The sequence below is a fragment of the Myxocyprinus asiaticus genome, chromosome 25 (assembly GCF_019703515.2).
Source record: "Myxocyprinus asiaticus isolate MX2 ecotype Aquarium Trade chromosome 25, UBuf_Myxa_2, whole genome shotgun sequence".
In the NCBI taxonomy this organism is placed as follows: Eukaryota; Metazoa; Chordata; class Actinopteri; order Cypriniformes; family Catostomidae; genus Myxocyprinus; species Myxocyprinus asiaticus.
Genome location: NC_059368.1, coordinates 11279208 through 11300485, shown reverse-complemented (window position 1 = coordinate 11300485; position 21278 = coordinate 11279208). Strand labels below are relative to the sequence as shown.

Genomic DNA, 21278 nt, shown 5'->3' with positions numbered 1-21278 from the left:
GCCATAAAACAAAAGAAGAAGAATGTGGAAGTGAAAGTGGAGATTTATCGTAAAAAACAGGACTTAAACATTGATCTTTCTCTCACACACATATTATATCACTGCTTAAGATATGGATTTAACCATTGGAGTCGTATGGAGCTCTTTTATGCTGGCTTTATGTGGATTTTGGAGATTCAAAGTTCTGGCCACCACTTACTTGCATTGTATAGACCTACAGAGCAGAGATATTCTTCCAAAAATCTTCATTTTAGGTCTGCAGAAGAAAAAGTCATACACATCTGGGATGGCCTGAGGGTGAGTAAATGATGAGAGAATTGGGCGGTAAACTATTCGTTTAATTTTTAATTTTTGGGGGGTATAAAATGCTGTAAATATTTTTCAAAACTTTATGAAACCAAAATGGACATGTGGATTCTATTCCTATGAACGTGTTTTAAACTACATTTTTAATAGATTTGTCATTATTATCACATCAGACAACCTTATTTTTCATTGACCTATAAATGTAAATTATAGACAAAGGGTAGATATTGTATACATGTAAATTCTTTGTCTGTCATGTATATACACAAACCCCTTTTTTTGCTCCCCAACCCACGCCAGGGTAACCGGTTGACAACCCAGGTACAAATACATCCTTTCTTACTTCATGATGCACCCACGCACACTCCTCCACCTGTTAGTGCTATAGACTATGAGCAGTGCATCGTGGGTGTAGTACCGCCAAAGGCAGCATACAGCAGATGGGAACGGAGCCCGTGAGCCGTCTGAGAGCAGCAGACAGCGAAGGCATCGCTTTCTCCCACCTGCTTGACACTGTCCTGCAAATCACCAGATACAAATACACAATCTCACGTGTACACACACTCCCACCTCAAACTCTCTCCTATGGAGTTGATCTGTGTTGTTTCATCATCAGTACAAGCACTTGCTCTCATGTCCAAGGCAGCCATAATCTCAGATAGCTCCTCCAGCTAAACTAGAACACTTCAGACATTCATGCATTGCACTGTTGATCAATGTGACTCATGATTCTAACAGCTTGTTGAAATGCATAATCAGTTGCCAAGACTACTGTTCTCATTATTTTTAGTATCTTGCTGCAGTATCCAACATTAATTGCATAATGAAGGAAAAATATTCAGAGTCAAGAAATCATTCAGAATACTAATATTTGGGGGTGCACAGTATATTAGTGAACATATTGGTATTGTTTTTTTTTTTTGTTTGTTTGTTTGTTTTTTGTTGCTTTTTTTTTTTTTTGTCTGTAATTGGCATTCATAATCAATCTAATTATGTTGATGGTCAAAGCACATAATATCAAGGCTTATTTTTCACAATTCAAACAGCAGACTATACTCTTTTTATATGCAAGGTTTCAAAATAAAAGGTACTCATCCTGTAAGTTGTTCTAATGCCTAATGTCACTTAAAGTTATAGATTGTTGCTTTAGTCTGAATGCAGTATTAAAAACAAAGCAAGATAGTAAATATTTATATTAAACAAGTTAACAGTTAGTGGTCCTCTAACATGATTGGAACAATGGCATTCCAAGAGTGCTGATATTTAGCTACATAGAATTCCAATGCTTAATCTTGCTTTTAAAACTATTTTTGTTGGTGGAGCAAAACATAAAGATAGCAAGCCATATTGTGCCTGAAATGTCAGTTACTCAATATTAACTTTTTATATTAAGGAAAGTCACACCCGCAGTTGTGCTGTTGTACTGAACCTTAGTAGGGCTGGGTAAAACAGATTTTCCGATTATTAGCGATCTTTATTGAAAAGATCCTGATATTGATTCTTAAAGGTATATTTCAAGGTATATTAATTACCACAAAAAAATAATTTGGACTCATCCCTAATTTGCTAATTTAAAAAAAAAACCTTACAATGGAAGTGAATGGGGCCAATTTATGGATGGTTTAAAGCAGTGAATTTGAAGCTTATTATTTTATAAATTAATTACAGATTTATTTATTTATTTTTATTCTTCATGTATTATTTGAGCTATAAAGCTGATTAAATCGTCGTTTACTGGGATTACAGGGTTTACAGCGTTACATCGTCATGGCAACGTAGTTGTAAAATTTGATATCACTAAAATCATGTTACCGCGTATATTGTTTACTACTTGTAGCTATCATTTTGAAACAGTGTGTATCTTAATGTTTACGGATTGGCCCCATTTACTTTCATTATAAGTGCCTCACTGTAATCACGAATTGTGCTTTTTTTTTTTAAAGGAGGGATGTTGTGATGTTGCCTAAATATCCATCTTATCAGTTATTAGTCATATTTATCGGTTATCGGTATCGGCCCAAAAAAAAAAAAGATGTGCATTCCTACTGAGATAATTATATAATCCCTTTTTTTTTTTTTTTTTTTAGGTACTCTGGAATCAGACAAGCTTAAATCTAACTGAAGCCCATTGTGAAGGCAATGAGATCGTAACCAGCCTTGTCTCTCTTCGTTTGAATCCTAATCATTTTGGAATTCATCTGGAGTTCAAACCAATAATCAAGATTGTTAACAATCAAAGACCCTGATTACATATTTACCCTTTCTCTTGGTCTTCTGAGACATTTATCTCATCCTGATTACTGCCTCTTAATTAATTAAAGCACAGACCTGTATTGGCTTGAACATTAAATTGAAAATTTCATGCATTTAATTTATATTACGAATGTTACAGTATTTCAGAATACCTCAAGTTTTGTCCGAGCACTGTTTATTTACTGTACAAATACTGTAATCATGTGTACAAAGCCAGTATCACAAATCTCATTACATATGTCATGCCAGGTACTGTTTATTTACTAAGGGAAGATTTATGAGAGATTCTGTTATTCTTTTTCCCTTTAAAACAAATAAGCAGCACCTTTTTATCCACTAAAATAGCATATTGCAACTGACAACCAGCACAAGATAAATTGCTCAGATAAAGCTGTTGGGAAGTGGTCATGTGGTCTTTCTGAAGCCATTTAACATTTGTTTAAGATAAGCAGATGTTGCATGAAATCCAAGTGCACTGTCAGAAGAGAAGCTGGCATATTCCTGTTTGGTGGAGGTTTTGGGGAAGTTATCTCCAAGGGATTCCAATTTTCAAATCATATGAATATGTAGCTTTTTGGGGGGGTTTAAGTTATTTCACAGATGCATTCTTTCTTCTTTTATTAAAAAAAAAGCTTAAATAGAAAAGTTTTTTTCTTTTCTTTTTTGTTTCCTTAAAGATGTGTAGGTAGACAGAGAAGAGGCAAAGCTAAATGAGACCTTGAATCTTCACTTTGCCATTTTCTTCTCATTTTCTTTCTCCGCTTACACTAAAGCCATCATGCAAACACAGACACAGCACAGTTCTGTGGGAAAAGTAGAGTCAGCCTTTCAATTACAGAGACAATTTGTTGTACTTATGATTAAATGTTTGTCCTATATTTTCTCTGGCTTTTTCAGCATCGCCTTTTAAGACACAGATGTTGCCCAAACATAACAATTATCTTGTGCAGAGCTGGACATTCTTTTAATAAGAAACAAACACACAGGCCTGAGGAAAACGAGGAATAACAATCACCTTGTGACGTGACGTACAAATCCAAATGTTAAGGCCGTGCCTAAAGGGATAGCTCACCCAAAAATGAAAATTCTGCCATTATTAACTCACCCAGATGTAGTTCCAAACCCCTATGACCTTCTTCTTCCATGGAACACATAAGGAGAAACTGTGAATAACGTACTGGTCACTCTTTTCCATGAAATTACAATAAACTTTCAAATCGAATGCAAAAGCTCCATTAAAGTATCATAAAAGTGGTCCATACAACTTACTACATTACAAGTCTTTTGAAGCCATACTATAGGCTTGTGTGAAAAACAGACCGATATTTAAGTTATTCACTGATAATCTTCCCCTCTAGTGAGCTCTTAACTTAAGAACCGCTGCGACCGGATCATTAAGACCCCGTTTACACCTGGTATTAAGATGCGTCTCAGGTGATCCGATCACATGTGGTCAGGTGAGACACATCGCTGTTTACACCTGGTCGTTTAAATGCATCTCTCGTGACCACTTGTGATCCGATTTGGAGGGGAGGGACTCTGTTTCATGACGACATACATCAATCACTATGTCAGTGTGTTATTGCATGACATTAAAAGCACAACAAAGTGGGGGCCTGGGTAGCTCAGTGGTAAAAGACGCTGGCTACCACCCCTGGAGTTTGCTAGTTCGCTAGTTCGAATCCCAGGGTGTGCTGAGTGACTCCAGCCAGGTCTCCTAAGCAACCAAATTGGCCCGGTTGCTAGGGAGGGTAGAGTCACATGGGGTAACCTCCTCATGGTCACTATAATGTGGTTCGTTCTCGGTAGGGCGTGTGGTGAGTTGAGCGCAGATGCCGCAGTGGATGCCGTGAAGCCTCCACACACGCCATGTCTCCGTGGCAATGCGCTCAACAAGCCGCGTGATAAGATGTGCGGGTTGACGGTCTCAGACGCAGAGGCAACTGGGATTCATCTTCCGCCATCCAGACTGAGGTGAATCACTACGCGGCCACGAGGACTTAAAAGCGCACTGGGAATTGGGCATTCCAAACTGGGTGAAAGAGAGAGAAAAAAAAAGGTACAACAAAGTCATAAAAGACAAAGACAAAAAAAAACTGCTCTATTTCTCCCAGATGCAGCTGAAATAATAAAAAAAAGCACAAAAGCAACATTTCGAGAAGAAATGCCTGTTATTTTAGTGGATTGCCTGTATTAACCTGAGCTGCAGATGTCTGTGCTTCTCATCAGTGTCTCTGCATGTTGATATCAGACACACTGAGGAAGATCCGTGAAGTTCTCATGCTTGTGTGTGTATCTGCTTTTATACATTTTCCAATCTGATGTTGTTTTTTCCATTTAAACCGCTCGTAACCGGCAAAGTTTAAACTGCTGTTTTAGCGCAGCTGTTGGTTGACAGGTGAGGGGGATGGTGCTTCGCTGCTGCCGGACGCATACAGTACGGATTAGCGTTTCCACCTCAAATGTGATGCGTTCACATGCGTTTTTGACCACATTATGTGGTTTTTGTGATCCGATCACAAAACGTTTTAGACCCCGTTTAGACCTATATTTAGCGCTGAGCACATGTGATCAGATCACCAAAAACACATCTTAATACCAAGTGAAAACAGGGTCAATGAACGAATCATGTAAACTGGTTTTGTGAACCTGATCAACCAATTCACTAAAAAGATCTAACGAAGAAAGTAAGTCTTACATATTTGAAACAACATGAGGATAAGTAAATGATGGTAGAATTGTTTTTATGTGCTAATGGTTTAAACTCATGCCCTTATGTTTTCAGTCTAAAATCCAAAAATGTATATCCTGAACAGTCAAAAAACTAATTCATCATAACAGAATAATGAAATGCTAAATTACAAAAGAAAAAAAAGCAGTAGATGTAGCAGTAGAGCAAAACCCCTCAGGGTAGTGGAACTGAGAAAACTTGTATTATCACATCTAAATTCTCAAACGAAACTGTCAAAATGCTCTCCTCTCTTGTTTTATATTTGTTCACACACACACACACGCACACACACACACACACACTATCACGCATCATTTTTAATTCTCTAATGAATCAAGACATAAATGCAGAATAGCTCCAGCATCAGAGGCAGATTGATCACTTATAAATATTTCCCTAACACAGGGGTTTACAGACTCAGGCAAAATTTGGGGCTCCCAAAATAAAAAAAAGAAAGCAATATTTTCTCAAAAACATTTGATAAAATCTTTCATTAAAAAAAGTATTAACATTATTGCTTAGAAGATCATTAATGTTGTTTCAAATACTTCAAATATCATGACAATTTTTCTATATTTTTCCTATGTTCTGTGTTTTATATATCTTCTCTGCAGAGCCCCTGCAGTACCATTACAGACCCCTGGTTGAAAACCCTGGGCTTAAAATAAAATTCAGAGAGTTCTGCTTGACAACACTCTTGTTGACAATTTAGTCTAGGCGCTGTGTGTTTGAAGGGAAGTGTGATGTTTCTGTGTGCAGAGAGAGAGGGAAAGTGTGTTTAAATTCTCTCAGAGTGTTAATTTCAGACCGACACTTCTTAGTCTTGTCATTAACACTGCCTCTCCTGCATGCAAAAGTGCCAAACTGCACGGTTCCCTAAGGTCAATTAACGTGAACTTAAAAAAAACTGACTTTACACAAAAAAAATAAAAATAAAGCTGTAAACAAGGTCAGTAAAAGTAAATTTTAGTACTGCATATGCATCTGAAGGACTGTGTGCAGGATGCATGAACTACAATTTTTAAGGAATTCTGTCTTCATTTACTCACCCTCATGTTGTTCCGAACCCATATGAATTTCTTTATTCCATGGAACACAAAAATATCTAGAGATACTGTGACAAAATAATAAATATATTAGAAGAATATTACAGTTATATTCAAGCTGTTCTGTCTATGGTCACCATTCTCATTCTTTTCCATTCAATGGACATTCTGCATCTCTTTTTGTGTTCCACAGAAGAAACAAAGTCGTAATGGTTTAGACCAACAGTATGGTGAGTAAATACAGACAGGATTTTTAACTATCCCTATAAGTGTAAGGTCTGGATTCCACAAGAAAATGATGAAATCTATAAATTACTGAACGTCACCTGATCTGGTCCTGTTTAGGCTTTGGATCACACTGTTATGTTCATTTTAGTTCATTTTAATCTGTCGGTGGAGGAAGGTGTGAATTAAGGACAGAACAGAACTTGCTTCAGTAGCACAATTCAAACATTTTAAATTTTAAATTACACCTCAGGTTTAAAAATAAATATCTGTAGGATAAAAGCAGAAGAATTCATTTCTTTGTGTCTGTTCCTTGTGAATCTCAACATCCTTTTCCAAGTGCACTGTGGACTTGAACAAGTCTCTAATTTGTCACCTCTGATAATATATTAATGCTGTAAAAACTATTATGAAACACACTACTTCAAATAAATTTGAAACTTTTATTTGCTCTATTAAAAGCTGAATGAAATATTGTCTATGGATAAAGAATTAGAGACGAAATACTGCTCTCACTCAATCTGAACAGGCACAGTGTAGGTGGGTGCAGCTTGTTGTACAATGTTTTTATTCGCACTGACTCATGGCGTAACTCTGCCAGGGCATAGCACCTTTTAAATGCCAGACCAGGTCTGGGACCAGTAGCTTGCTGTTTTGAATAGGTTACTAAGATCGTAATACTTACACAACGAGTCTAAATTATGATTTTATTGTTTTATTTATTCATGACAGTTCCTGTAATTTCAAAGTCAAGACAGTACGTTCATATTTAAAAAGCCAGCTGTGAGCACTCAATGTCTGATCATTCATCACAAAACAATAAAACACATGGGTTCTCTACTTACAATGACAATAACAGTGCAGTATCTGACTGACCGAGGATATTTTTCAAACATATGATATGGCCGGCAGAACCCGTAACTATGTAAGAAGACAGGCCTTGAAAAATGACAGATCTAAACGTCCCAGACACCTCATGTCTACTTCCAAAACCGCTTGATTTCTCTTTCATACGTACACCCGCAAAAAAAAAAAAAGCACTTCTAGCCACTAATAACACATTACATATCAATTTTATAATGTGGGCTTTAGAGACCATTATGGTACTGTTCATGAGAGCTACATTATACTTTAATAACCATAAACACAGCATGACATTAATTCTTTCACAAGTGGAAGAGTGCTTATGAGGACATCCTGAGTGCATTTAAGTGTTTCTGAAAGTTACATGGGTTTACAAACTGAAGATATGAAAATTCAACACAGGTGTATCAAAGTTATGGCCTTCAAATGAAAGTCTCTTGCTATGAGGTAGTGGAAACTCTTCTTGCGTCTGCCCCTGCATTTGCTATGGTGAGCCCAGGATTGAGATCACTGAGGGTTCAGAACCAGTGTTCTTGGTTATATAAGGACACAGGGAAATCAAGAGCTGGAGAAGAACCTGTGATTTAACACAGAACAGACCCAGTATATCGCCTCAACAGGCTGTTAACAAACAACACACAACTTCCAGATGCTTAGGAAAGCCACAAAGAAGAGGAGGCCTGAAGTCAGGTTTACAAGCGATGTGGTCCAGCTAATGAGGTAATGTGATCACTGGTTCCTCAAGGTTCCTCAAATAGCTGTAAATCAATTTAAAGATCTCAGAAAGATGCCAAACTCAGAAGCCTTTGCAAGGGCTTGTAAAAGTATGAAGGTTCAGATTATTTGAAAAGAAGCCAAAACAAAAAGGTTATTTTACCATTTCAGCTTAAAGGAGTTATTTGTTCCTCTGTCCTCATCTTGTGGTCCTTGTTTTAGCTGAATGACTATAGCGCCACCTGGTGGACTAATTGAATCTCTCCTTGCTTTAGGTTTGGGAGCTAACAAACAGGAGATAATTATCAGTATCAGAAATATTACAATGAATATATTAATGGGAATTCAGTCCAGAAGCATGCATGTATACAATAATAAGATTTCCCTTACCATTTGGATTTTCCTGCTTATAAAATGTCTTGAGAATTTCAACCACCTCTTCTGCTCTACAGCCCGAGATGTACTGTAATGAGCAAATAAGCATGTACTACACTAAAAATACTCAGTGTGGTCTGGTCTGAACACCAGGCAACACCGTGGCAGTTTTTACTAGGAAAGTACTCAAGCCACACTGGCAGGAATTCTTTTACCTTAAATGACATCCCAGTGTGTGGTAAATGATCTGATGAGATGTCCAGGACTGAGCCACAGCCTCTGAACCGCTCATTCTTTCACCCATATACAACAAGAGGTATGTCTGTCTACCAGTTAAGGTTGTTTTCTCATTCAGATGCATGCACAAGTACTGTAAGAATATTACTCTTGTAATTGCAAGTACTTCAGAACATTTTCCTTTTGCTTAAGATTGTTCTCATTTAGGGTGTGCTGAGTGACTCCAGTCAGGTCTCCTAAGCAACCAAAATTGGCCCGGTTGCTAGGGAAGGTAGAGTCACATGGGGTAACCTCCTCATGGTCATGATTAGTGGTTCTTGCTCTCAGTGGGGTGTGTGGAAAGTTGTGTGTGGATCGCGGAGAGTAGCATGAGCCTCCACATGCGGAGTCTCCGCGGTGTCATGCACAATGAGCCACGTGATAAGATGCATGGATTGACTGTCTCAGAAGCGGAGGCAAGTGAGACTTGTCCTCCGCCACCCGGATTGAGGTGAGTAACCACGCCACCACAAGGACCTAGTAAGTAGTGGGAATTGGACATGCCAAACTGGGGAGAAAAGGGGATAACATTTAAAAAAAAAAAAAAGATTGTTCTCGTTTACTGGGAAGAGACAACGGCAAAGATCTAAATACAAACTTCACTAAACTAGAACCAGCTTTTTTAAACATTTAAGTTGCCATAACCCAGTTTTGAGGACCCGTAACAGGCGCAGGGCAGCCGCACACATGATACATGGCTCCACCAACACGTTTACATACCTCCTTTGGGTCCTTTTCTCTGAAACGGCACCAGTCGAGCACTTGATCCAGTGCCACCATTTCTGCATGCCGAGTAGCCTTGGGCAAAGCAGACGAAGTCATGAGGTCGCTACTAATTATCATTTGAGGCTTTAAGTGGTGCATGGGGTTTTAATAGGATTAACGCAAGTATGATGATGGGCTAACAAAATGTTACTAACCGTAATAAATGGAATAACCATCAAATATGTAAATTAAGCACAAGTACTTAAATTTTTTGTTTCATTCACCTCATTTCTTCCTTTTTCAGTAATCTCATTGTTGTAAACCATCAGACAGCCAACTGGAACCTCTCCATTCTCAAGGGCTTCTATTGCCTTAATAAAATAATGAAAATTTTTCATATTTTCTCAAAACAACCCAAAATCTGTTACAAAACTGCACAAAGGTTACCAAAATACCATAGCAACTACAGTTATTGTTGCAATATATACCCAAAGTAAAAAAAAAAAATAAAAAATAAAAATTAATTCTGAAATTCTTATTTTGGCTATTTGAAAGAGATCCCTTGTTAATTTATTATGGCTTTACAGTTTAATTAATAACTGTCATAGTAAATATGCCACTTTTACAGTAACCTTCTATAAATGTTAGTAAGAGAAAAACTAAACAAAACTTAAAATAAAAAGAAACTGGAACCATCATGGCATTACTCTGTCAAAAGCCTTTTCTCAATTTTATCTCACTATCAGATGGCTGCAGAAAATCACTCTTTTCGGAGTAAATTTCCCCACTGCTTGCATCCTTATTAAAAGTCTAAAAGCCAAAGCGTTGCGATAATGTACAAATTTACCATCGTAGCAAATAACAGGAACGAAGTATGTGTTGCACTTGCATGTGTTGAATAGGGACCGTAACCATTCAAGGCGGATGGAGCGATTACTGTGCAATCGATTTATCGACTCAATCGGTGATCTGTAGTTCGCCTGGCTGCCGCTAACATGAGAACTTATTGCCATGTTGCATTGTTCTAGCTAGTGTTTTACGTCTAAATAAGCTCTTAAATCTAGTTTTCTCATTTTGGCTTGTAAGTAGTCTTTAAAAATGTTGAGTTCTACTTGGAATTTTATCAAACGCCATAAGAGGAAATTCATCTTTACGGGTGTTTTTGTTGGAGGTAACGTGGGCTAGCTCACCTGCATGCTTTGTAGTTCTGAGATTATTAACAGACATATTCATTAAGTATCTGTTTTTTAAATGTTTGTAACTATTATAAGCAACTGTATGTACCATGTTATCATAATATTCCCAAGCATTCTCTTTTCCACATTTGTTTTTCTATCTCAGTTCACCTGTCACCTAGTTTTATTATTGGCACAATGTTGATGAAGGCAGAGTTCAATTTGGACTTTACCCTTGTAACTTCAGGCAATAGAAAGATCTCATATCACTCAATAGATCTAGCAAAGGTCCTCTTGATGTCAACTTGTATCTTTTAATCACTATTTTACTGTATGATGTAATGTATAACCAAACTTAAATCCCAGGTGTGTATCTACTTGGTAAATATGCACAGAGAAAAATTCAGGAGTTACAAGAGCGAGAGGCAGCAGAATACATCGCTCAAGCGCGGAGACAGTTTCATTTTGAAAGTAACCAGAGGACATGTAACATGACAGGTAAAAAGGACATGATAAGTTATTAAAGTTCAATGAAACTGGAGAAAAGTCTTTTTTTTTTTTTTTTTAACCTGTCTTTATTTGTAGTGTTATCAATGCTTCCCACTCTAAGAGAGGCAATCCTACATCATTTGAACTCGGAGAGCCTCACCTCTTTGCTGAAGACAAAGTGAGTCATTCATGTGAATTATAGATGATTATCTACATCATAAATTAAAAGAATATGGCAATACGCCTGAATCCATGTTTCCCCACACAGGCCAGCCAATAAGCTTGAAATCTGGGAGGATCTGAAGATAATTAGTAAGTTCAAAGGGTTTCTATGTTGTATTAGTCCAGACCTAATGCATTAATCAAAGTCCCATCTATTCATGTTCTAAAAATAGTTTTTTCCCACAGGTTTTACCCGCAGCATTGTGGCGGTTTACAGCACTTGCCTGTTGGTGGTGTTACTCCGAGTTCAGCTCAACATAATTGGTGGCTACCTCTACCTGGACAACTCAGTGATGAAAAATGGAACGGTAATTTCACTGCTGTGTGTTTTAACCCTCATGCTGTCTTCCAGTCATTTTAACCCAAAGAGGATTTTCTTTTGCCTGAAAATGCTAGTTAATGTTATCCTATTGGACTAAAACTTCAACATACATTTGACTTTGTGCACACAGGGTATCAAAATGTAAAATTGCTAATTTTTATTTATTTTTTTATTTTTTTATTTATCACACTAATGTGCTTTAATGTTTAAACAAGAAGTTTGTTTTGAAATGCTTTTATTTTGTGCAAAATGGCACAAAGACACACTTGTAGTGTTCCCAATCAAAAATGACCGGCCATTGAAAATGAATGGGGGAGATAAAAAAATAAGAGAAATATTGGGTGTTTAGGAGCATGTTCATCCATTAGATGAGCACATACTGAATGTGCATGTGTGCTTGCAAACAAAAAGGCCTCGGACCTGTGCACGCGCACATACACACGTGCGCGAACACACATGCACACGTACAATCACAAACTCTATAACATGAGTATTACATGCTTTTCCACAGAGATGAACTTTATCCTACCCTGAACTGCATCCAACATCCATCCAACATAAACACACACACACACACACACACACTTGAGTATTACATGCTTTCTTTTTCACAGAGGAACTTTATCCTACCCTGAACCTTATCCAACATCTATTTATCCATCCAACATTATCACACACACACAAGCACCTGAACTTTCTTTGCCCCACAGTGACCCCTCTCCAATAGAATCTTTCTTTTATGATCTTTCTTTCATCACACCTTTCAGACAAAATATTATGACAATGTGTTTTGGAATTTTCATGCCTTCACAAAGAAGCATCCGTTTTTCCACTATCGGGCCAGTGCGAACCAGGGCTATCAACTGGCCAGCCGGGGCCAATAGCTGGTGCCAACGTCACACACCTCACCCATTTCACAAGCAAAAGGGAAGGTCAAGCTGAGGTATCATTTTAGCTAGTTATCTAGATTATCGAGTTTATACTGAATGTAAACCTAAGCTAGCTAGCAAGATAAATTAGTGATAACTCATCGACTGTAACTGCCATGATGTCCCTAGTGGTCTCTCCACTAACAGCAGGACGATGTCCCAGCACACTGCCTGTGAAAGTTCACCGAACCATGGAAAGTCATTTATTTGGGCACCGCTTTGTCCATTGTGTGTTTTAACAGATTTGTACTGTGCCCGCATTGTTTTTTAAATTTATTTTGTTCCCGAACCTGTACCGTTGTGCACTGGATACATATCCTGACAAGTTCGACGAAACTCCGCATTTGACATTGTACCCACCTCAATCACCGGTTGGACTTGTTTGGCCCAAGGGTAACTGGCAGGCCAAAGGCCCCGAGAAAGCTCAGAGGAGTCACGCTGAAGTGACGGTGGGAATGCAGCTGGCCCTGGCACACCCTAGCACGCCCTCATTTGGCCCAATAGTGGAAATGCGGCTAATGTTTACTAATATACAGAAGCTTTCCCACAGCTAAGGTATATAAAGCCTCATAGGGCCTTGCTCATCATTCACTTTGTGGCAGCACAATGGCCAAGCAGTTCTCTGTGCATGAGGCTCTTGATCACATCCTTGATCATGACACTAGACCACTTGCCCTGGTTCATTTCAAAATAAAAATCTTGTTTTTTGTGATCTTCCTCATTCGTTTTCAGTGGCCAGTAATTTTTGACCAGGAATACCACAAGTGTGACTTTGTGCCATTTTGTTTACAAAATAAAAGTGATTCAAAACAAAATTCCTTGTGAAACATTTAAACAAAATGGTGTGTAATTTTAATAGCACAGAATTTTTTCTTATGGTATTTAATTTAGTAAAAATAACCCATAAAGAATATTTTTTTTCACTCAAAAATGAGGTGCATAAACTCGGGTCAGTGAGGCCTGTGATCAATGAGTTCCAAAAAGAAATACAAAACCTGTCGTAATTGAAAGAAAACAAGTTGACAAAAAGATCTAATCCAATAGTTGGTGATAATATAGCATAATGAGATATTTATAAGCAATTTTTAATAGACCGCTCATTTTTGACCAGGAACACCAAATTAAGTAAAAAAAAATTAAAGACAGCACAAGGGTTAAAGGCAATTATAAAATGAATAGCTCCAGTCCTGGGATTGGTCAATACAGAATTCCAGCTTTGCTAATGGTGATTTTTGTTGAGCGAAGCATTCTGTTATGTCTGGGATTATATCATCTAGTGGAAGGATGGCACTTGAACAGTTAATTGCCTTAATAAACAACGTCTTAATTTTAAAAAAATATTATGCGGTAACCATTTTATATAAACAAGTAGGCACTCGAGGACATAATATATTGTGAAAGGGATGCTGCGCATTGTGCCTAACAATGCCCTTTCTCTGTGATCACATTCTCAATATACCTTGTTGCTTAAATTAAGATGATTTAATTTTACCACTCTTATACCTTCTTTAGAAACCCTTGGCCCCTCCTGATGTTCAGCAACAGTATCTGTCAAGTATTCAACACTTGCTTGGAGAAGGTCAGCACAATTTCAAATCTGCATGTCTAATCTCTATTAGAGTTTAATCCTGTCTGAAGTGAGACCATTAGAAAGGTTTTTATCTCCTATGGTTTTGATGTGCCGCTTTTCTGTCTTTTCAGGGCTTATTGAACTGATAACTGTGGTGAAGAAAGCTGTCCAGGAAGTTTTTGGGCCGTATGTTGAGTGATGAATGGATGATTAATGTTATTTAATCCATTCTATGGATCCATGCTATTGTATTGTATATGCTGTTGCAGCTAATTGTGCTGTGCCAGCCATCCTGTATATTCAGTGCTAACTACTGTCTCCATCTCCTTAGGGTGTCTCTGAAACAGAGTTTGTCTCTGCAAGAGTTGGAGCAACAGCTAGCTCAGATCAGACAGTTGGTGGAGGAGGGGTGTGCTTCCTCTAAACACAAAACACTTTCCTGGTACATGATGCCTGATGAAGAGAACACATTAGCATCACAGGTAAGTCAGTAGATTGTAAATGTTCTTGTTGAGCTAGCTAATGGAAGTGCAGTGATATTGCAAACCTGTATATATTGATTTGTTTGTTTGTTTGTTTGTTTTGTGCTAGGCCTGTGGTCTCACAGAGAATGATGTCACAACAATAAAGCTACTCAATGAAACCAGAGACATGCTTGAAAGGTAAGGGAAACCATACAATCAAGGAGTCTTATGGTCATAAAGCTCATATTTTATGGGTTTATATCTACAGTCATAACAATGTAAATGTAATTTTAAAAAAAGTCTAAAGATGGCATGTTTTCAACAACCACTGGAAGGTGGTGTTCACTGAGGCAGTCTCAACTACCTTAAAGAGTGCGTCAGCTTCACTCATTGCAGGTGCCTCAGGATTTAATGTCTTGAGTGTGCTGATTGGTCTAAATTAAATTCTGTACTTTGTGAATGTCATTTATGACATGAGGATGAAATTAAGCAATGGGAATACATTGGTAGGAATCAGTAGCCTGACAGGCAATTCCAGCACATTTGGACATCAGTGAGCACTGTCAATTCATGACTGTTGATGGGCACTAATTATTTCTATTTTTTATTTTTTTTATTTTCAGTCCAGACTTCAATACTGTACTTTGTACATGTTTGAATCGAGGCTTCATCCGATTCCTTGACAACATGGCAGAGTTCTTCCGGCCCCCACAGGGAGACTCCACCCCCTGCACCTCACCGGATAGGTCAGTGTACACGCGTTAATTATATTCAAGTAGACTCCACCCCATGCAGCTCACCCGATAGGTCAGTGTACATGCGTTAATTATATTCAAGGAGACTCCACCCCATGCAGCTCACCCGATAGGTCAGTGTACATGCGTTAATTATATTCAGAGAGACTCCACCCCATGCAGCTCACCCGATAGGTCAGTGTACATGCGTTAATTATATTCAAGTAGACTCCACCCCATGCAGCTCACCCGATAGGTCAGTGTACATGTGTTAATCATATTCAGGGAGATATGTATTTGGGATATGTGCTGAATACATGCTGCACTTCACAGTGACAATTCTGTTTATAACCACTTCTAGCCATGCATTTGAGTTACAGGGAAAGATTTTGACCTTACAATTTATAAACTCCAGTCTGTAGAGACAATCTAACAAATCTGTTTTCTAAAAAGTCCACAACATGCATGTTATTTATTTGATAAGTTGTAAAATGAAAATGCTCCTCGGTTCAATTGCAGATAAATCTAAATAATAATAAATTACAGTATGTCATCACAATCGTCCAGGTATTAACTATGTCCAGTCAATAAAGAAGTCAATGAACTACTGAAAAGAACAATGTTGGAAATTAACTTTTTAATTAAGAGGCAATATTTGCCCCCTGGAGTTGATTTTTGGCATTTCTTTCTACTACTTTTCTACTACACCCATAACTTGATAGGCCTAGAATAGGATATTATGAAATGCTTATCCAATGTTAGATGAGGGTGTTTTGTTCACTTTCTGTTGCATTTTTGGGCAGAGTCCTGATTAATTTCTGACTCTGGTAAAAAAAAAAAAAAAAAAAAAAAAAAAAAAGAAAGAAAGAAAAAAAGCATCCAGATATCAAAATTGCTCAGATAGACAAAATGCTCAGTTTATGACATAGAACAGGGGTGTCAAACTCGGTTCCTGGAGGGCCACAGTCCAGCAGAGTTTAGCTCCAGCCCTAGTTAAACACACCTGAAGCAGCTAATCAAGGTCTTCAGGAGTGCTTGAAGATTACAAGGAGGCATTGTGGAGCAGGGCTGGAACTAAACTCTGCAGGGCTGCGGCCCTCCAGGAACTGAGTTTGACACCCCTGACATAGAATGTCAGTACTACTGAACGTTTTTCCTGTGTGAATCATTTATCACCTTCTCCCAAGGCCAGGGCAGTTACGGTTTTGCCAAATTAAGAAATAGTTACAGTGTTTGTGGTGGTGTACAGTTGATCAGCACTGTTTATCATGTCTTTCTATTCCAGATTGTCACATATAAGCCTCCCACTAGCCAAAATCATTCCCATCATCAACGGACAGATACATTCAATATGCAGTGAAATTCCAAGTCATTTTGTCCAGGTGAGAGACCAGTGGTATTTTCCTCCTGCCTTAAAGGGATAGTTCACCCAAAATTGAAAATTCTCTCATCATTTACTCACCCTCATGCCATCCTAGATGTGTATGACTTTCTTTCTTCAGCATACCACAAACAAAGTTTTTTAGAAGAATATCTCAGCTCTGTAGGTCCTCACATTGCAAGTGAATGGTGATCAAACCATTGAAGCTCGAAAATCACATAAAGGAAACATACCAATCCATAAGACTCCAGTGTTAAAATCCATATCTTCAGAAGCGATATACTGTAATAGGTATGGGTGAGAAATGGATCAAAATTAAAATCTAAATCTCCACTTTCACTTTCACATCTGAAAGTGAAAGTGAAAGTTAAAGTGGAGATTTAGAGTAAAAAGGACTTTAATTTTGATCTGTTTCTCACCCACACCTATTATATTGCTTCTGAAGATATGGATTACTTTTATGTTTCCTTTTTGTGATTTTTGGAGTTATGATCACTTTTCACTTGCATTGTATGGACCAAAAGAGCTGAGATATTCTTCTAAAAATCTTCAATTTTGTTCTGCAGAAGAAAGTCATACACTTCTGGGATGGCATGAGGGTGAGTAAATGATGAGAATTTTCATTTTTGGGTGAACCATCCCTTTAACATGTTGGCACGAACAGACAGAGATAGACTCATTTTGACTTGTATGTGGTATAAAAGCAGCCCATTCTGCTCGCAACAAAGGCAAAACGCAGTAACTACGGCAACGCTTAAAGAAATAGTTCACCGAAAAATGAAAATTCTATCATTATTCTCTTACCTTGATGCCATCCCAGATGTGTATAACTGTCTTTCTTCAGCAGAACACAAATTAAGATTTTTTAGGAAAATGGTGAAGCTCTGTAGGTCCTTATAATGTAAGCATGTGTTATCAGGCTGCTGGCTATTTCACGGTCCAAAAGGCATATTTAGGTAGCATAAAAGTAATCCACGCGACTCCAGTCAATCAATTAATGTCTTCTGAAGCAAATCGATAGGTTGGTGTAAGAAACAAATCAATAATTAAAAAGTTTGTAACTTTAAATCGTTGCTTCCGGTCAGCGCTGTTTTGCTGTTTGAAATGAACTAACTCTCGCATGACGTTCATTCCTCTGTTGTATACAAAGTGTGCACTTCCGACTTCTCGCAGGAATGCGCCATAGTGCTTACGTCACTGATGCATCGACTGCTGGCAGGAAGAGATTTTGTTAAAGTTAAAAAAAGTTTTAATTATCGATTTGTTTCTTACACCAACCTAACTATTTGCTTCAGAAGACATTATTTGATCGACTGAAGTCGTGTGGATTACTTTTATCATGCTTAAATATGCCTTTTGGAACATCAAACAGCCAGCAGTCTGATGGCACCTGTTTACTTCCATTATATGGACCTGCAGAACTTCAACATTTTCCTAAAAATCTTAATTTGTGTTCTGCTGAAGAAAGACAGTCATGCACATCTGTGGTGGCATCTGGGTAAGTGAATAATGAGAGAATTTTCATTTTTGGGTGAACTATTCCTTTAATGTGAAAAAAAAGCCTTTTCATAACTTTTTGGCCACGACTTGGCCTTGTTTTGTGTCTTTTCTAAAAGCTGTGTCAAGTTAAAAAGAAAACTTAAAAAACGCATCTCGAGACAACTGCATTCTGTTCTGTTCATTGTGCTACTTTGAGCTTTTTTAGTGCAATAACGCATTTGCTCTAAACTATCCCTTACTTGAGACAACGTTTTAAAAGATGCGGCACTCATGCTCAAGATGCTGAAAACAGCGAGATGTGACAATATGGTAAAAAAACATCCGCCTAGCATGTTTACATAGAATAACTTTTTAAGTGCAGACAGATGCAAAAACACTTTTGTTGTGAACAGCCCATAAGAGACCCAATTTCTGTCAACTTGTCTGGAAGAAAATATAACAAAGTGTGTAGTTAATATGTTCTGCCTTTGTAGGTCAGTAAAGACCAATGCTTGCTTTCTTTTTATAGGATCTTTTGATGATAGACCAGGTGAAGGAGTTTGCCGCCAATGTATATGAAACGTTTAGCACCCCCCAAGAACTTCAGAAGTAAACACAGAATTTAGCAAGACATGGACTTGTGCAAAAAATGGAACTCTACAGATCCACTTCAAACAGAGACTCGTCAGCACAGAATTCCTCTCTTCACATACCCTGTTCTAAAATCGACCTGGGGAAAGGAACTCACTGCTGAGCTGAGAGACAAGTGTGTAATATGGAGTTTACATCCACTGTTTAGTAGACCTTCAGTATAGGGTAGCTTCTCGTGATCTACTAGCTGTCTGTCGAGACCTCCTAACAAAACTGGATATTTGCAAATAACTGTCAATAATGTCCCAGGCATGTCAAGGTTTTTAAAGGCTATAATGAAATGTAGTACATGTTATGTTTTTAATAAATTTAGCTTAATCTCATATAACTGTCACATACGGCAAACGGTAAAAGTTTATATTGGAATGATTATCCATGCATTCACACCTACAATATGGACTTCAAAGGAAAGAAGCTGTAGAAGGAGTGTTTATTGTGGACATTTTATGTATCCACCTTTTTCCTACGTCCCGTGATGCTTAGCGAGAAATATGGGCATTACTTCCGTTGTCAAGTAAACACAGCTGTTGTTGCAGCATACTTACACACATAAGTTTAAACATTTGTTCGGTGAGCGATTGACTGGTGAGAGGTGGTGCTTTGCTGCTGTCCGGGACGCAGCAGGACTGCATTTTAAACCTCAAATGCGATGTGTTTTTTGACTACCTCTGTATGTGTTTTTTGTGATCTAATCACAAAACATTTTGCACCTCGTTTACAACTATATTTAGCACTGACCATTTGCGATTGGATCATTTGAAACGTGTCTTATTACCAGCTGTAAACAGGGTCTTAAAATGACTGCAGCCAGAGCTAGGGAATGCTGTAGAACAACTTCCGGCGGAAGTCCCACCCACATTCTATTTCCCAGTAAGACCCTCAGGAAAAAGGTGGATTCAATCTTTGAATCTGATGTTGCAGCCCTTGAACACCCTCCACTGGACCAAAACACAGTTATGTCCACCTCTCGAACAACATAAATGCATGATGTTTTGCACCCACTGCTACTGTTACAAGACGCAATACACCTTTACGTCTCCTTAATAGCACTACTAATGGGGAATCGTTTTCATTTGAATTGACTTTGATTTGGGATCATTCTCCGAAGAGATTGTTGGTTGATTTTATTTATGTCTTTTTCTTTTTTTTTTTTTTTTGCAGACTCTTTGGATGTAGTATGAATATGCTACTCCTTTTGTAAGGTGACCTGTGAATGTCAATGTTCATTAAAAATATATGAATAGAAACTATTCTATAGAAACTATTCATTAAGATACCACATAATTTGATTAGAAAATAGACTTTATGTTGTGTTTTGCATTTTTGTGTCTTTGACTTTTCACCATTCAGACTGCTGTCTTACAGCTAAAGAAACATTCTAGACTGTTACCTAGGATCATTTATAATTGATCTCCTCTCCCGTTTAAATAAACTCTCACAAATTCCACTAGAGGGCAGCATATATCTATAAGTTTTGCCCACAGCAACTGAACAACAATCCACATCATGTTGTTCTAACAGTAAACATCCTGACCAGTGAGAGCACAAAAATTTAAAACAGGAAGAATGAAGTAATATCTAACAGAAAATTCAGAGAAAGTATGAAGTCTGAACATGAGGAAAGCATATGATGGGAGACTGCTCTTGCATAAGACATTACAGTTTTACGAAACTTCTGTATCTGCCCTAAAAACCATGCCATAAACCTTGTATTCCCACTAAAATGTCAATTTAAACAACAGCTAAAAAAAATACACAAGTTTTAACAGAAAAAGTAATGTAACTGCTTTTATGAAATTATAAACTTCAGATATCTGCCTTTTAAACCCTTCAAAAATTGGCCCCTTTCACTTCTATTGTAAGTGCCTCACTTTTTTAAAGAAAAGGCAGGACGAGTTAAAATAAATTTGAGGTATTCAACATTATTCCACAAATGCTGTTGTTTGACTTGTATTAAACCCGGATTCCTTTAACAGAATTTAAATTATTTGTTTGAATTCAGTCTTGCGTATTGATATTAAAGCGATGCAAATTTTAAATAAGAATCTATCAATAACTAACCATCCACATCATGGCATTGTGAAGAATAGTATAGCCACTAAATCATGGATTTTTTTTCACTGTTTTTCCACATATGTAAAATGTGCTTCAAGTACATAAAATAGCTGTATTATGTGCATATGCTTTCATTTATATCGTAATACAAAAATAAATAGGCCTAATTTTTATGGGTGAAAAAAAGGTAATTTTGTACTCCAAAATTCTAATGCTCTGAACAGCTGGAACAATTTCTCAGCTGTTTTGGTACATACAATGCAAATGAATGGGTGCCAAAATTTTGACGATCCAAAAGTCACCATAAAAGTA

General features: G+C 37.6%; 1 protein-coding gene, 1 long non-coding RNA gene and 1 pseudogene across 4 annotated transcripts; 2 read left to right on the top strand and 1 right to left on the bottom strand.

Moving 5' to 3' along the window:
- LOC127416373 (androgen-induced gene 1 protein-like) overlaps positions 1-3130 on the top strand; it is a 57417-nt pseudogene extending 54287 nt beyond the window's left edge.
- Positions 3131-7053: 3923 nt separating this feature from the next.
- Positions 7054-10389, bottom strand: LOC127416374 (uncharacterized). Its single transcript, XR_007893096.1, has 4 exons — positions 10343-10389; positions 9780-9866; positions 8303-9588; positions 7054-8183 (listed from the first exon to the last, which is right to left on the bottom strand). It is a non-coding gene; the product is annotated as an uncharacterized LOC127416374 (long non-coding RNA).
- An 81-nt stretch (positions 10390-10470) lies between these two features.
- On the top strand, positions 10471-20256 carry LOC127416372 (peroxisomal biogenesis factor 3-like). 3 transcript variants are annotated; one of them, XM_051655697.1, is made up of 12 exons: positions 10471-10666; positions 11037-11168; positions 11256-11337; positions 11428-11471; positions 11568-11689; positions 14145-14211; positions 14334-14388; positions 14534-14684; positions 14794-14864; positions 15290-15412; positions 16686-16782; positions 18790-20256. In XM_051655697.1, exons 1-12 carry the CDS (start codon positions 10594-10596, stop codon positions 18871-18873), a joined length of 1101 nt encoding a protein of 366 aa, XP_051511657.1. In that variant the 5' UTR covers positions 10471-10593; the 3' UTR covers positions 18874-20256. The 3 variants fall into 3 exon arrangements, with proteins under 3 accessions (XP_051511657.1, XP_051511659.1, XP_051511658.1); XM_051655699.1 differs by having other exon boundaries at positions 10536-10666; positions 11066-11168; positions 18790-20242; XM_051655698.1 differs by having other exon boundaries at positions 10536-10666; positions 11066-11337; positions 18790-20243.
- Positions 20257-21278: the final 1022 nt, after the last annotated feature.

Excerpts from the sequence above, each read along its gene's own strand:
- LOC127416372 (XM_051655697.1), top strand. The coding sequence starts at position 10,594 with ATGTTGAGTTCTACTTGGAATTTTATCAAACGCCATAAGAGGAAATTC. Across the intron at positions 10,667-11,036 it reads TACGGGTGTTTTTGTTGGAG|GTGTGTATCTACTTGGTAAA; the intron begins GTAACGTGGGCT and ends CTTAAATCCCAG. Across the intron at positions 15,413-16,685 it reads CCCTGCACCTCACCGGATAG|ATTGTCACATATAAGCCTCC; the intron begins GTCAGTGTACAC and ends TTTCTATTCCAG.